The sequence below is a fragment of the Rattus rattus genome, chromosome 4 (genome assembly GCF_011064425.1).
Source record: "Rattus rattus isolate New Zealand chromosome 4, Rrattus_CSIRO_v1, whole genome shotgun sequence".
NCBI lineage: Eukaryota > Metazoa > Chordata > Mammalia > Rodentia > Muridae > Rattus > Rattus rattus.
The window spans coordinates 161634645-161649028 of NC_046157.1; the positions used below are offsets into that span (position 1 = coordinate 161634645).

Genomic DNA, 14384 nt, shown 5'->3' on the forward strand with positions numbered 1-14384 from the left:
CGTGCGTGCGTGCGTGCATCCTTGTACTGCGGCGTTAGACTCATTGTGTTCTGACACTGAGTAAGTTGAAGACGAGGAAAGGCAAGCACAGCTCCTTCGTTACACCAGGTTAGGCCCACACAAGGGAAGGGAGGGCTGTGGGTGCGTGCTCGTGTGTGTGTGTGTGTGTGTGTGTGTGTGTGTGCGCGCGCGCGCACATGCACGAAATGCCCATACTTGTATATACTTGTGTAGGAATGGCAGCTACTCCCTCTTGGCCTCAGAAACTACCTACTTAATGAAGGTCCCAAAGACGTTTGAGTTGGGGGGGGAGGTGTAGTTATTTAGTTTTGTGGGTGATGCAGCAGCCAAGACCTGAGACAGGGACAGACGTGGCTCTGGAAGGTTCTTACAGACTTGCTTAGAGTCAGCGGGTTCACTGGGGTTCCTGTGAGGTGTCTACAGAAGTTCCAAGGTGAGAGCCAGGGAGGGATGCATACCCCGCAGTAAGACAAGAGCCCTTCCCTGAGAAGGCAGAGTGACTAGAGGGCACTTGGAGCCCCGAATGTCTAAGGGCAGCTTTTAGAGGTGGCATGACTCCAGTGTTCAGACCTCACAGCCCAGTCCAGGGTGTGTTGGGGCCACCCGTGGGCCTCCCTCTGCCCAGATCTCTTTGCATTTTGTCCTGACTTCCCAGCAGGGCCCCAGGCGGTTTCTCGCTAACCCGTGCCCGCCCGTGTGGTCTCTAACGCCTCCCTGTCAGCTGCTGCAGCGCTCTGTCTCTGATTGTGCAGTTCCATCGGTAGCTTTGTCTAACGTGTGTAGTAGTCGGGCATCCTTCCCTAACTGTGGCCTGTGACTCCGGAGACGCCATCCTCATGCCGTTGTGTGTTTCCCTCCCAAGCACTGGGTTTCCCTTGAGGAGAATACAGGTTCTCAGGCGCTGCTCAAGCATGGAAAGCATTTCTGGGTATGAGAGCCCACCCGCCCTCTGTCTGCCAGTGGGTGAGAATCTCTTGACTTACGCATTAAGCTCTACATGAAAAGTCTACACTGCTCAGCCGGGGTTCCTGGTATTGCACAGGAGGCCGTGCCTGGTAACCAGAAAGGAGCATGGATTCTTAGATGAACGTTTAAGTTCAGCTGTAAAAACGCAGCACTTGTGGGAGATACATAAGATCTACTCCTAAGTTCTCCCAGCCGGCACCCAGCCTGGCCTAGAGCGTATTTTTCCCCAAGTGAAGCCCGTGTCTGTCTGCCCCACCTCCTCCATCTTCTTCTGTAACATTGTGTTTTGTGTGTGGCAGGTGGCAGGTTCAAGAAGGAGATTGTTGTTGATGGACAGAGTTATCTGCTGCTGATTAGGGATGAAGGGGGTCCCCCGGAGGCACAGGTGAGTACTGCACGCACTCCCAGCCAGACTCCTGTGTTGTTTTTTCCCCTTTTCTCTTTGATGACTTGATCTAAAGGCTGGAACAAGAAGAGAATCGAGTTTAAAATAAGGGAATTTAGGTACCGAGGGAGTTTGGGTATGTGTGGCTGATTTTTTTTTTAAAGTTTATATGTTTTTAAGAAGGAACAGCAAATGCATCTGCTCTGGAATATGACTGTCAGAATGGCTTCTAGAAATTTTTAGGCATATAAATATATCATGTTTTAGTTCTATCCCCTTTGGTTGATCTCAAAGTGACATTGTTTTCCAAGTCTGCTGGATGGAATCAGGAAGCTTTCTGGCAGTTGACAGGAGTGGGCATCCCCACAAGCTTGCCAGTCTTCTTGGCCCACGTCATCCCTCACTGAACCCTAGACTACAGTGTACTGTGATTCCCTTGAAAAATGTCTCAAAAGATACCATCAGCACTTTTATCCTTACCAAGCTTACTGTTCTACTGGCACCATGATCTAGTTAAGTGGAAAGAGCCCAGAAGTAGGCACAGCCCACACCTGCTAGAACAGCCCACACCTGCTAGAACAGCCCACACCTGCAAGGACAGCCCACACCTGCTAGAACAGCCCACACCTGCTAGAACAGCCCACACCTGCTAGAACAGCCCACACCTGCTAGAACAGCTCACACCTGCTAGAACAGCTCACACCTGCTAGAACAGCTCACACCTGCTAGGACAGCTCACACCTGCTAGAACAGCTCACACCTGCTAGGACAGCTCACACCTGCTAGGACAGCTCACACCACACCTACAAGGACAGCTCACACCTGCTAGGACAGCTCACACCTGCTAGGACAGCTCACACCTGCAAGGACAGAGGGAGGGCCAGGGAGAAGGAGGTGCAGATGTTCCTGATTTCATGTGAGGGGCTGCGATCTCCCATGAAGCCTTTAGACCACCTCCTGTTCTGGCAGACAGGGCAAGGCTTCTATTTTCTGCCACTTGGAGGAGACTGTGCCTTAGTTTAATTTTTTTCTTGTGATAAAACACACCAGCAACATAGCTTAGAGGAGAGGGTTTATATGGCCCAGATTTCCAGGGTGCAGTCCATCTTTCATGTTAGTCAGGGCAACAGGGAACTTGAAACAGCCTGTCCCTCCACAGCCACAGTCTAGAGCAGGACGCAGAGAATTAATGATGCTGGTTCTCGGCTCACTTGATTTTACACAGTCCAGGACTTACACCACCACAGTGGGCATGTCTTCCCCTCTCAGTCAGCGTAATGAGAACAGCCCCCCTTGGTCAGGCTCAGAGGCCCGTCGTCTTGGCGATCTAAGGTCTTGTCAAGTAGACAGTGGGTACCAACCATCACCTCCGGGCAGGTACAGGAGAAAGGCACTCAGTATGATGAGCCCCAGGCTTCCTGTGCGGCCACCATTGTACTCTGCATCTGACAATGTCTGTGGGTCTGCCTGGAGAAAGCTCTACCCCAAGGTCATACTGACCCCGGTGTATGTGCCATTCCAACCTGAGGTCTGTATGTCTCTTGTGCACGTATTCCACATTTAAATGAATACAGTTTGTTGTAGGTAGCTGTCACTTAACACACGCACGCACGCACGCACGCACGCACGCACGCACGCACGCACGCACGCAGGCACAATTAATTAGGAGCTTTGCCTTGGCCCTAAGAGCTTCCCCAGGTTAAACTTCTTGTGGAGAAAGCAGAGGGAAATTTGGGCTCACTTGTTTGTTTACACATGTAAAGAAAAGGGAACTCAGTGGGGACACAGAGGGGATCCAGACTATGCTGTTATCAGCTTCTGTGAGAGTGGGTTGCTGGGCACTGCAGGGAGCCCCATTCCCAGCTTCACCCTCCCAAGAGAGCTGTTGTAAATAAGATGATGTAAGAGGCCTGGGTCTAGATTAACCTTACCACGCCCCCTTTAACTCCCCGACACATACATAGTAATTTCCCAGCAGGGAGCTGCGTGGGTTTGGTGGCAGCTCAGCCTGTGCTGTAGCAGGAACTCTGGGAAAACACGATCAGTCTCCGATGGTGGGTGCCATGGGCATCATGACTCTTGAACACACTGTGGGCGCAGAGGAGGAGTCCCCGCTCAACTTGAAGTCCGCTAAGTCTTTCCAAGGTTCTGAGGAGGCTGTGTGGACTGACCCTATGACCCGTCCTCAGATGGGAGGCTCAGGGCACAGGTAGAACCTTCCATCTGCAGGTGGGATTTAGCTGGTCACGCCAGAGGGTGGGACACTTAGGATCACTGTGACCACAGTGAGACAGGAGGCCTGGGACCTGAGAAAGAAGAGCCCTGGTGGAAACATTCGCGCGCGCGCGCGCGCGCGCGCACGCGCACACACACACACACACACACACACACACACACACACGCACGTGCGCGCGCCATCAGTAATTTGGTCACAGCACACAGCAGAGGTCAGCAGGAAGCAGCCAAGGGCTGTCCTGGAGCCCACAGAGGTCAGGCCTCACACCCTCTTCCTGTTACCTGCTCAGCTGCCCCTCTCTGTTCCTCTCTCTGCAGTTTGCCATGTGGGTGGACGCGGTCATCTTTGTCTTCAGCTTGGAGGATGAGATCAGTTTCCAGACCGTCTACCATTACTACAGCCGAATGGCCAACTACAGGAACACCAGTGAGATCCCACTAGTGCTGGTGGGGACCCAGGGTGAGTGCCAGCCGCACATGGGTATCTTTGGAGGGCTTGTGGACATGTTCACGGCACGGAGGAATTTGGAAATGACCTGAAGCTGGAAGTGGGGGTTGGGGCTGAAGCTGCTGCTCAGAGAACTCCATTCAGGCTCAGACAGACCTCCTTTCCCCCCACCCCCACCCCAGGTTCTTTAGGAAAACCTATTGGCTCATGGTTTTTCTGTATTGTGATGCCTTAATTGCCTTTTGCATAAGACATCTTCTAATCAAGTTGCTTTTATTTATTTTTATTACAACAAATGTCTGGTTTGTTTTGATTTTCAGGGTCCCTTTGATACCAAAGGGGAGTCGCGAGCTGTGACACAGAGTTGAGCTTTGCCCTCACTCACCCTTGCTTTTCCCCAGGATCTCATGGCCTCAGCTCTGGTCACAGACTAACTCTCATGAATTGGCCACTGCACTTCAGCCAAGGTTTTAAGCAAAATCGTAGTATCCCTTCCTGGCTTTTCTAAATTTTGAGCTGTTACTGCTATTTCGTTTGGAATTAGTAAATCTGGTATTTACCAGCTGAAGTGCAGTCAGGGTTTGAGAGCCGTGTAATGAGGCACTGCCTGCCTGCCCTCAATACGTCACTTGTAAAATATTAGAGTTGTGTTTCCATGGAGACCACCATTTCTCCCTTTCTTTTTCCTTTTTTTTGGGAGGGGGGTGGAGGGGGTGCTGCGGGATTCGTGCAGTGGTCTCTCTCCTGAAACCGGCAGCACCAAACTCTCTGCCATCCAGGCTTAAACCAGAGAGAGAATTTTTGGTCCTATAGCTCCCTCTGCTGGTCACCTGGAGACAGTGCTTTGGTTCTTAATGGACAATTGGCCCTCCAGTCTTCATGGGGTCCAACAACAGGGGAATTAAAATACAGGTGAGACACAACTGTAGTCACAGCACTAGGGAGGTTGAGAAAGACAGATTGCCACTGAAGGCTAGCCTGGGCTACAAAACTAGACTGTCAAAAGTACAAAGCAGTGTCCTGGTGTGGTGCTCCTTGCCTTCAATAGCACGCTGGTGGAGCTCTCTGTAAGCTCAAGGCCAACCTGGGTCTTTGTAGCAAGAAATCTGTTGTACTGAAGCTGTAACACACGCCATGTAGACGTTGTAAGATGAAGCAAGCAGGCAGATGACAGGGCATGTCAAGCATCACACCCTGTCACGGAAATGGCTGGAGCATCTGTGACCGTGTGTACCCCAGGAATCCTGAAACCTGCTCCCAGAGCATTGCCACTGTGCAACACGGGAAATACGGTTAAGGTGCCTGCCCTGGAACGTCCTCAGGTGGCCTTTAAAGCCAGTACGTCTCCCAGCCAGGTTTTCCCACGGCTGTCTTAGAGCAGAGGAGAGGAGTTCTGAAAGAATGCTTTGCCTATGGCCAACTGGGCAGTTCCCAGCAGCCGTCTTCCCAGCAGCTGTCCTGGTGTGTAAGGCTGTGTGGGCCTGCATCTGAGACACAGTGTCTTCCCATTGTGAATTCAACATGACTTGTGGCTCCTGGCTGGGCTGGAAAGGACAGATTTGCCTGCTGCATTTTCTCATGCCCGCCAGTGTTTGTTTCTGTTAGTGGAGTAGAACGGAGTGGACTAAGAGTTCAGACTTTACCCCACACACCTAGTCCAGAGCTAGTGTGGCCAGGAGGCCTGACCTTTGCCCCTCAGTGCTCAGGGTGGGGGAAGTGAAGAGTGGATGGAAGTCATACAGCCATGTGTCCAGGGTCAGTGGACACAGGACTTGACCTTGACAGACGTTTTATTTTTATCGCCTTTATCTCAGCGTGGAACCAGCTGGTGAGACCCTGCTTGGACCTTGTTAGTAGATTGAGGGACTGAGGGGCTGAGGGCACCTGTGGCAGGAAGCTGGACTGTGTGGCTCCCCGTGATCTGCTCTTGTACCCATGTGGTATGTGCTCGGTGAGCTCCTGGGACGCCTGTGCCAACTCTGGGGATGTAGGCAGCAAGACGCTGAGGTGATATGAGACGGTACCCGAGGTTTCCTTTCTGCTGGCTGGGGTAGGTGGTTTTAGAGGCCAGGGGTGGTTAGGAGAGAGAGAGAGAGAGAGAGAGACAGAGAGAGAGAGAGAGAGAGAGAGAGAGAGAGAGAGAGAGAGAGAGAGAGAGAGCGCGAGAGAGCCTGAAATGCAGCACGACGAACTGAAAACCCTTAGGGAGACCTGACCTACAGGAGGCCAGTGCCAAGAGATGGTGCCCAGCTCGGTGTAGCTTCTAGGATAGGGATGGCCTGTGCTTGTTCACAGGGGGCACATGGGTGACTGAAGGGCCCCTCCAGAGCTCTTTAGGCCAAAGACTTGCAAGTTAGACGGATTAGGAGATGTGGCGTTAGGACACTGCCAAGTTAAGTGTATGCATGCGAGGCCAGGTGGAGCTGAGCTGAGCTGCGGGTCCAGGGCACCTCTGTGACGCACTGACCTGAATTCATATGCGGGTGGGGTATCTGCAGGTTTGTCAGGGCCCCAGGCTGGATAAAATGTGGGCTGGGTGGGGGCTTGGTGGCCTGTGCTTCCCAAATTAGCAAAGGCTTCCAAAAATTACGGTTTTAATTTTTTTCCTTCCTATTTTACTTCAAAAACAAAACGTTCACACCTTTACAAAGGACCTTTTCCCCACTTGTTGCAAACATGTCAGATGTACTTACTGTTGGGCGAGACAGATGGATGTGTTCTTTGGACTGTATCTGAGGGACTTTTGCTGGGGAGGCTGTTGTCACATGGACACTGAGTGTCCCAAATCACACATTGTTTTTGTTTTTTGTTTTGTTTTTTGACACACCAAGTGAGCCTAAAGGGTAGGCGTATGAGTCTCTCTCCAAGCGGGCCTTGAACTCAGTCCTCCTACCTCATCTAACTAAATGTTAGGACATGTGTGGGCCTCCTTGCCTCGACCGTTCTGTAGCTTGCGTTGAGCCTAATTTTGAGGGTGAACTATTTTCTGAATCCCAACTTCTGGGAGGAATGACTTCTCCATGGGCTTTGCTGGGTTTTGAGTTGCAGGGGCCCCCAGAGCTTCAGGAAGCAACTGGCTGTGGGGCAGGTTTAAGTCACAGGGGCTCTAGAGCCGTGGGAAGCAATTGCTAACGAGCACCCTGTCCTTGTCCGTTACAGACGCCATAAGTTCCACCAACCCGAGGGTCATCGATGACGTCAGGGCTCGGAAGCTCTCCAATGACCTGAAGCGGTGCACGTACTATGAGACGTGCGCCACCTATGGGCTCAACGTGGAACGGGTCTTCCAGGACGGTAAATGCCCAGCTTCACTGCTGCAGGGGTTCTGTGACACACTCTGGGAGAAGAGTCACACGTGGGTGTGGGGACAGAAGCCCATGCGGTGTGTAGGCAGCAGCTCCCAGTTCCACCTTCAGGGGCTGTGTTCAGAAGAAGGGACCCTTGATGGCCTCTCTGCGTCACTGTGCAGCCTGCTTTGCATAGGCGAACCAGTACTAAAAGCTCGTCAACTCCACTGTGTGCTCATCTGCGGCAGTAATTGCTCATTCTTAACCAGATTCTGTCTTTAAGATGAAGGCTTATATATTTGTCATTTGGTCCTGGGGAAATTAAACTGAAAGAGTAAACTTGGAACCCCAGAAAGCCTGAGGAACTGTTACCCAGTTACTGCAGACTGCCCACCTCTAGGGGCAGTGGAATTCATGGGGGGATTCACCTGTAGGAGCGCCAGGCTCTGCTAAGGGAGGGAAATTCATGTCAGTTGTGGTGATGCTGACTGTGGGTTATGAGAGAAACCTGTTATAAAGCAGTACAGAAGCAAGTGGGGGAGGGGTAGCCTCTGCCTCAGGACTTGAACTTCTGCACAAACAGTGGGCTTAGAGTTGGGGGCCTTATGAGGACACGGAGCACATTCCTGTTTTCAGGTGTCGTGGGGAGTCAGTCTGAAGCCCTTTGGGAATCTATGTGTGGCAGCCCGCTTCTGCCTCCTTGCTTCTGGGTTGGGGATTGGCAGGGAGCAAAGGAGGAGGGCCTGAGATCCTTAGAGAAGGGCGGAAGCCAGAAGCCTTGCTGTTCACAGACCCTCAAGGAAACTTGTTATCAGCAGCACACTCGGGGATCAGGGGCCAAGAGCATATAGCCGGTAGAATGCCTGCGTAACATCCATGAAGTTCCGGTCTCCAACACTACATATGCTGGGTGTGGGGACACGTGATTGTGGCCTCAGTACTTGGGAGGTAGAGGCAGGAGGGTCAGGTACTGAGCTACATTGCAAGTGTGAGGCCAGCCCAGGAGCATGAGACCCATTCTTGAACCAGAAACTGTGATCTTGGATTGTGTGACTAAATGGCCTGGGCTATCTCACTGACTCTCCAGCTGAGACTTGGGGCCCACTCTTTCTGCTGCAGTATGTTTGAGCACTGGGCTACTCTGTCACCCTTGTGTTCTGTGTTCTGTCCCCTCCTGAAGCAGCCGGGCTCTTCCAAAAACTTGCATCTCTTTCCTCTTTACCTGTTTTCTGGGTCTTGGTCCTTCTGTCTTGCTCTGTTTCATCCTTCCTGGTGCCAAATCCAAGGAAGCCCAGGATTGCCCTGAGACACTACTTGTGCCTCTGGGTCCTGTCACCCCTCTTCCCATTCCTACACATCCCGGGCTGCCTCAGGATTCCTACGTATCACCTCTGCCTGTGGTGCATTCTTCTCAGCAGAGCAGCCTCCCTCCCGTCAGCCTCGTAGCATGAGGTGCACTGGGGTCGGCCGCCCCCTCACTGGCTGTAAAGATCAAGCAAGAAAACACCTGAGGTCTTTCCAAGGCATGGCCCGTGGCGAGGTCTACATTCCTTCTTGCATGGCCCAAACATCTGTGCGAGCTGACCAAGTTGACTCAAGTACTGGCCGGCTTCCTGCTTCTATGGATGGGTTTTTCTGGTCCAGCCATCTGCTTAGGGACTGTAGATAACCCAGGGGAGTTCCAGCAGAGACTCATGTCCTCCAGCCCTTGGAGAACGACTGTTTCTAATGTGGGCTTCCAGAGGATGCTTGCGTGGGTTCCTTCTTTCCAAGACTTTCTGACTGTCACATTTATCCTGGGTAGTGCTCATGAGTTTTCCGTAGTGACAGGAGCCAGTCCTACACAAATGATCCTGCAGACCGACAGCAGGCACTTTAAGGTTACGGCACTAACTGGAGACACCAGGCAAACGTTTCTGTTCATTCCTACACTCTCATCGGGCAGTTCCAACAGCAGATAGCTTTTCCTCAGACTTCTTGATGCAGAAAGCCCAAGTTCAAGGGCCTGATGAGGGCCTGCTGTCCTGTTCAGTGTCCTCACTAAGGCAGGGAGAGGGAAGACTTTAAGGTAGGAATTTGGGCAACACAGATGCTCATTCCCGGCACAGCAGAAGGCTCAAGGTCAACCTGGAAACCATCTGTGGGACGATGTCTCATTGTCTGCTGCCGAGGGGACTATGCTTATGCCAAATGCCAGGGCTATGAGATAGTACAGGAGTGCTGCTGTGGACCCACTCCCTGTCCTCTCCCTTGGGGGCACACGGTGTGTTCTCGGGGTCTGTTGCCACAGGCTGCAGACTTGAGATCATTTTTCTTATTTTAGAATGAACACAGTAAGTATAAAAGGAAAAATATCTGTGGAGCCGGGACATCCAAACACAGGGCAGGTCCTGTTCTGTTTGTCCATAAAGTGTTTCCATTTGTATGAAAAAGGCAGTGTAAAAGTGAGATCGAGGTTATCCTGCATTAATATGGTATTTGCATGTTAGGAGTTTTCTTTTACTTAAACCATAAACTCCTTTTGTTAGGATACAAGTCATATAGTCTTTATATTTAAAGAGATTGGGGAGTGCAGGGCAGTGAACTCTGCACTTGGGAGGCTGAGGCAGGAGGGTTAGAAGTTCGGAGCCAGCCTGGGCTATGTGGCAAGATCCTGTCTCAAGAAACAGAGACTAGGGATGTGACTCAGTGGCCGAATACTTGGGTAGCAAGTGTGAGACCCTTGGTTCGGTCCCCAGTACCACGAGAGAAATCGACACACAAGTACAGTCGAGATTGAGGAAGTGACATCATTGCAAGGTTGGAGCCTGGATTGCATCTGCCATTTGGGGAGCCCAGAATCTTAAGCCTTAACCAGACACTGGGCCATTCTGTCATTAAGAAGCACCACATGAGGTCCTTAGAGTTGAGGTACATTCCTCTGTGTGTACAGCTGAGGGAGGCTGAACGGCCAGTGTGGGCGGCAGCATCCCCACCCAGGTGTTTCCTCCACACCAGAGTCCAGGTTCCCACCAGCCGGCTGGCCAGCTCAGGGGAGTTCTTAGTGTCCCCAAACAGAAGGTGAGTTGTAACATGGAGGAGAAGCGGAGTTCTGTGTGCTTGGCTGAGCCTGTGGCTGTGCTGTGGTCTGGGCATGGCACTCTGGGTGTTCTGTAGCCTGGGGTCTGCAGGGGTGTGGCCTCCAGTCCTACCACCCAGCCTTCACTCATGGATCACCTGAGCGCAGCCTTTGCCCACTCATTGTCCTTGGCTGGAGACGGGCAGGATGTGGAGTGAGGACCCATCCATTAGGAAGTTTGTGTCCCCCAGGGAGGATGATCGTCTCCTTGAAATGTAAGCTCCATCTTCCCTGGGTGGGGGAAGGAGGGGTGAGGATGACGGGCCAGGTGTTCTCTGCCCTCTCCCCATCTTATCAGCTGGGGCATATTGGCTGGTGGAGTAGGGCAGAATGTCCACCAGGGACCCCTTAAAGCTTCACTCATCAGGGGCAGAATGCCCTGTTTGAATGGATCCAGCAGCTGAGTGACCTCAGGCCTGTGGCTCTCCGGGAGGTGGCCGGGGCAGCTGCAAGCCAAGAGCATAGGCTTGGGCAGCAACGGGTTATGGGATCATCGTCATTTCAGGGTCAGCTTGGCCAGTGTCTTCAGGCTGTGAACGTCTCGGCAGGATTTGCTGTTGGGGTGTCTGGGAGAATCGTCATTTAGTGTTAGTGTGAAATCCTCTCAAGGTTTGTGCATTTGTTCTCTTAGGGCTAAGATGAGGCCATGAAAACGAGTTACAGAAAAGCTAGGCTCTTTCTTCAGCCATGACTTCTCTGTTGCTGGGCTTTGTTTTAAATTGTTCTGAACGTTATACTGCGTTTTAACGATCACTTGTGTGTGCGTGTGTGAGAGTCTGAGCACGTGTTCATGCATGCGTGTGTTCAAAGGCAGGGTCTCTTGTGGCCCTGAGCGTCTCTGAGCTTATGTGTGGTTCACAACGGCCTTGAACCATGCCTCTGCCTTTCAAGTGCTGTGATTACAGGAATGTGTCATCACGCTCACCTAAAGGTAAGTACTCCTGAATGATCCTGCCTTAGTCACAGAAACTCTTCAAAAAGGAAAGCACATAATTGGGGCTGGCTACAGGGTCAGAGGTTAGTTCATTGTCATAGAGGCAGGCAGACGTGGTGCTGGAGAGGCAGCTGAGTTCTGTGTCTGGATCCGGGCAGCAGGAAGAGTAGCTGGGCCTGGCTTGGGCATTTGAAACCCAAAGCCCACCCACAGTGACACGCTTTCTCCACCAAGGCCACACCTCCTAATCCTTCTCACGTAGTGCCACTCCACAATAACCAAGCGTCCTACTACATGAGCCTACGGGGCCTGTTCCTATTCCACCCACCGTAGATCACATATGTCCTCATTTGCCAGTCTTCCTTTGCAGGCTGACACCGTCATCCTGGTGCCTGGACAGGCAGCTGGCAGAGTGGTCCCTGTTCTGGGAAGGCACGTGGCAGTCCTCTAGTGAATGCCACCATCCTAGTGGGTCACATGTGTGCTTCAGTTAACATGGGAAACTTTCTTAGCCCTTCCATCCGCGCCTGGTGACAGCTTGCCTGTGTGCAAGTGCTGGCTGGAAACCTGTGCTGGCAGGAGAGGTCCCCCGCCTCTTCCTGGTTATGTCATACAAAGGCGTCTCCTGTTCCCACAGACTGGCATCAGGTACACAGAGACGCCCCTTCCTATCACACGTCTGCAGCTGTCCAGTCAAGCAAGGGCGGCTGTGTTAGGAGCCTGCTTCTGCAGCCTGGGGGCACGTACTGCAGCGTCGCAGACCATCTCGTGCTGACACCACCGGTGTCGTCAGTACTGCCACAGAGCAGAAGTCGTCTCTGGGGCTCGCCTGATCCTTTCTTGCAGTCAGCCTCTTCCTTGTCTCCTTCCTTCCTTGGGGTTATTATGTAGTTATTTCTGTCACTGTCATTTTTCTTCTTTGTTTACGAAAGCTAAGTGTTTTGGCAAAAGAATACATTTCAAAGAAGCTTTTTCATCTTTGGAAGCAAGCAAGCCATAGACGATCTGAAAGTGTTTGAGGCACTGAGTATAATTGGAAAGGGGAGCTAAGGAGCTGGGTTCCGTTAGTGTGGTCTGTTTGACTCTGGCGAAGGAGGGCGGGCAAAGGTATTTCCTCCCGGTGTCTCATGGCGCTTCTGGTGTCTGCACTTTTCTATGTCACCCCCAATTCTCCTTACCCGCTGTACTGAAAACTTGTTGAAACTTCCAGGATTTGTCATGGCTGGATCTACAGTCTCTAAACTGTTAACAACATAAAGGTCGGCTTTGCAGTAGGGCAGGATGGGGCAGGTTTGATGCTCCAGTGACGCCTGGTTAAGGGCGAAAGGTAGCAAGGGAAAGTTGTTTACCCCACTGAGGCCCAATGCTGATGTCCACTGCTGCTGTGGGGAGAGAGTAAAAGCCTGCCTCAGGCTGGAGGCAGCCAGTGAGCCTCCTCAGGTGGCTCCTGAGAAGACGGTCACCGCCTGGTGGCACCTCACAGTACAATCCAATGGAAATGTTGTCTCCCAGAGTCACATGGGCCAGGGCCCAGGAACTCTGGCTATATGGAAAGGTCTCCACCTGATCATATCTGATCCAGCCGTAGGGGAGAAAGCTTGATAGGTCAGTGCGGATTTCTCTCTTTGTGCTATAGCCTTGTGCATACTTGATTTAATTAATTAATTTTTAATGTTGTGTATAGGAGTATTTTATGAGACCATGTGCCATTCGTGTGTCTGGTACCTACAGGTGCCAAGAGGAGGTGTCAGATCTACTGGAACTAGAATTACAGATGGTTATGAGCCTCCAGGAAGGTACTAAGGATTGAACATGGGTCCTCTGTAAGAGCAGCTAGTGCTCTTATTCACTGAGCTGCCTCTCCTGCCCTGCTTAAATACAGGTTTTATTTATAGGGGCCATTTTTATTAAACACGATATTACCAATACCCTATGTAGGTCCATGCATCTTCAACTCCAGTTGATTCCCTATCCAAGAGGAGCCTTCTCATATCAGAGGGTTCCACCGAAGACTGAATCAGTATCCATACTACGTCTTCAGCTTCTGCATAATGAAACATAGAGGCAGAGACTTGAAGAACAGAAAGAAAAAACTCAAACAGTTTTTGAAGAAACATGGATTCAGAAATCCTGATGTCCTTGCTAAGGTCTTAGCACATACCCCACTGGCGAGCCACACGTTGCTGGAGCTTCTGAGACAGGACTGTGTCAGGATGAAATTAGTTCAAGTGGCACTGAACTTTTCCAGAATGAGCTGGGATCTGTTTGAGGTGATTATCCTTGAAGGAGCCCAGAGTTTCTGAGTGTTATTATTTCAGTCATTTCATGTTATGAGTATCCCGTTCTTATTAGACCCCTGATTTTATCTCTGGTCCACTGGACTGTTTGCAGACCCAGAAGATGAACTTTAAAAGAAATCATTCCTCAGCTTGTTAGTTGATTTGTCTAAAACCACCCATGCAAAACGGACGTGTTTCAGTGGGTATTGTCATAAAGATTGTTAAGGTCGGTGGTCCGTACCACAGCTGCGGCCCTAATGATTCGGGTCATGTCTGAAACCTGGTCATTCTCTCTTCCTCATGGTAGCCCAAGCCGCCTTTGAATTTGCCGTGTAGCTGAGGATGAACTTTTAACTCCTGATTTCCTCCCTCTGCCTCTCAAGTGCTAGAATTCTAGGTGTGAGCTCCAGACGTCAGCCCAGGCTTCCCGCATGCTTGGTGGGGCTCCTCCAGCCCAGTCTTTTGTTTAGGTTTTGTTTGAAGATCGGGTCTTACTGCGTAGCCTAGGCTGACTTTAGCATAGTTATGCTCCTCACATCTCATCCTGGTCACTCTTGAAGAAAGGCATTCTTCTCTCATTTATTCAGATATGAAGTGTCCCTGGAGGTCTTGGTCTTCACTGTTGGGGTGACTGAGCCTTTCAGAGGTGGGGCCTGGTAAGAAGGCTTCAGACCCTTGATGGGATGGCGAGGAGAAGGTTCCTGCTCCTTC

At 51.4% G+C, this 14384-nt stretch overlaps 1 protein-coding gene across 9 annotated transcripts in view; it reads left to right on the forward strand.

The window, feature by feature from the left end:
- Agap1 (ArfGAP with GTPase domain, ankyrin repeat and PH domain 1) overlaps positions 1 to 14384 on the forward strand; it is a 428036-nt gene that overhangs the window by 168934 nt on the left and 244718 nt on the right. For all 9 annotated transcript variants that reach the window (XM_032901597.1, XM_032901598.1, XM_032901599.1 and 6 more), the window contains 3 exons: positions 1287 to 1372; positions 3926 to 4067; positions 7215 to 7349. In XM_032901597.1, the coding sequence (XP_032757488.1) occupies positions 1287 to 1372; positions 3926 to 4067; positions 7215 to 7349 (363 nt within the window). The remainder of the gene's footprint in view (positions 1 to 1286; positions 1373 to 3925; positions 4068 to 7214; positions 7350 to 14384) is intronic.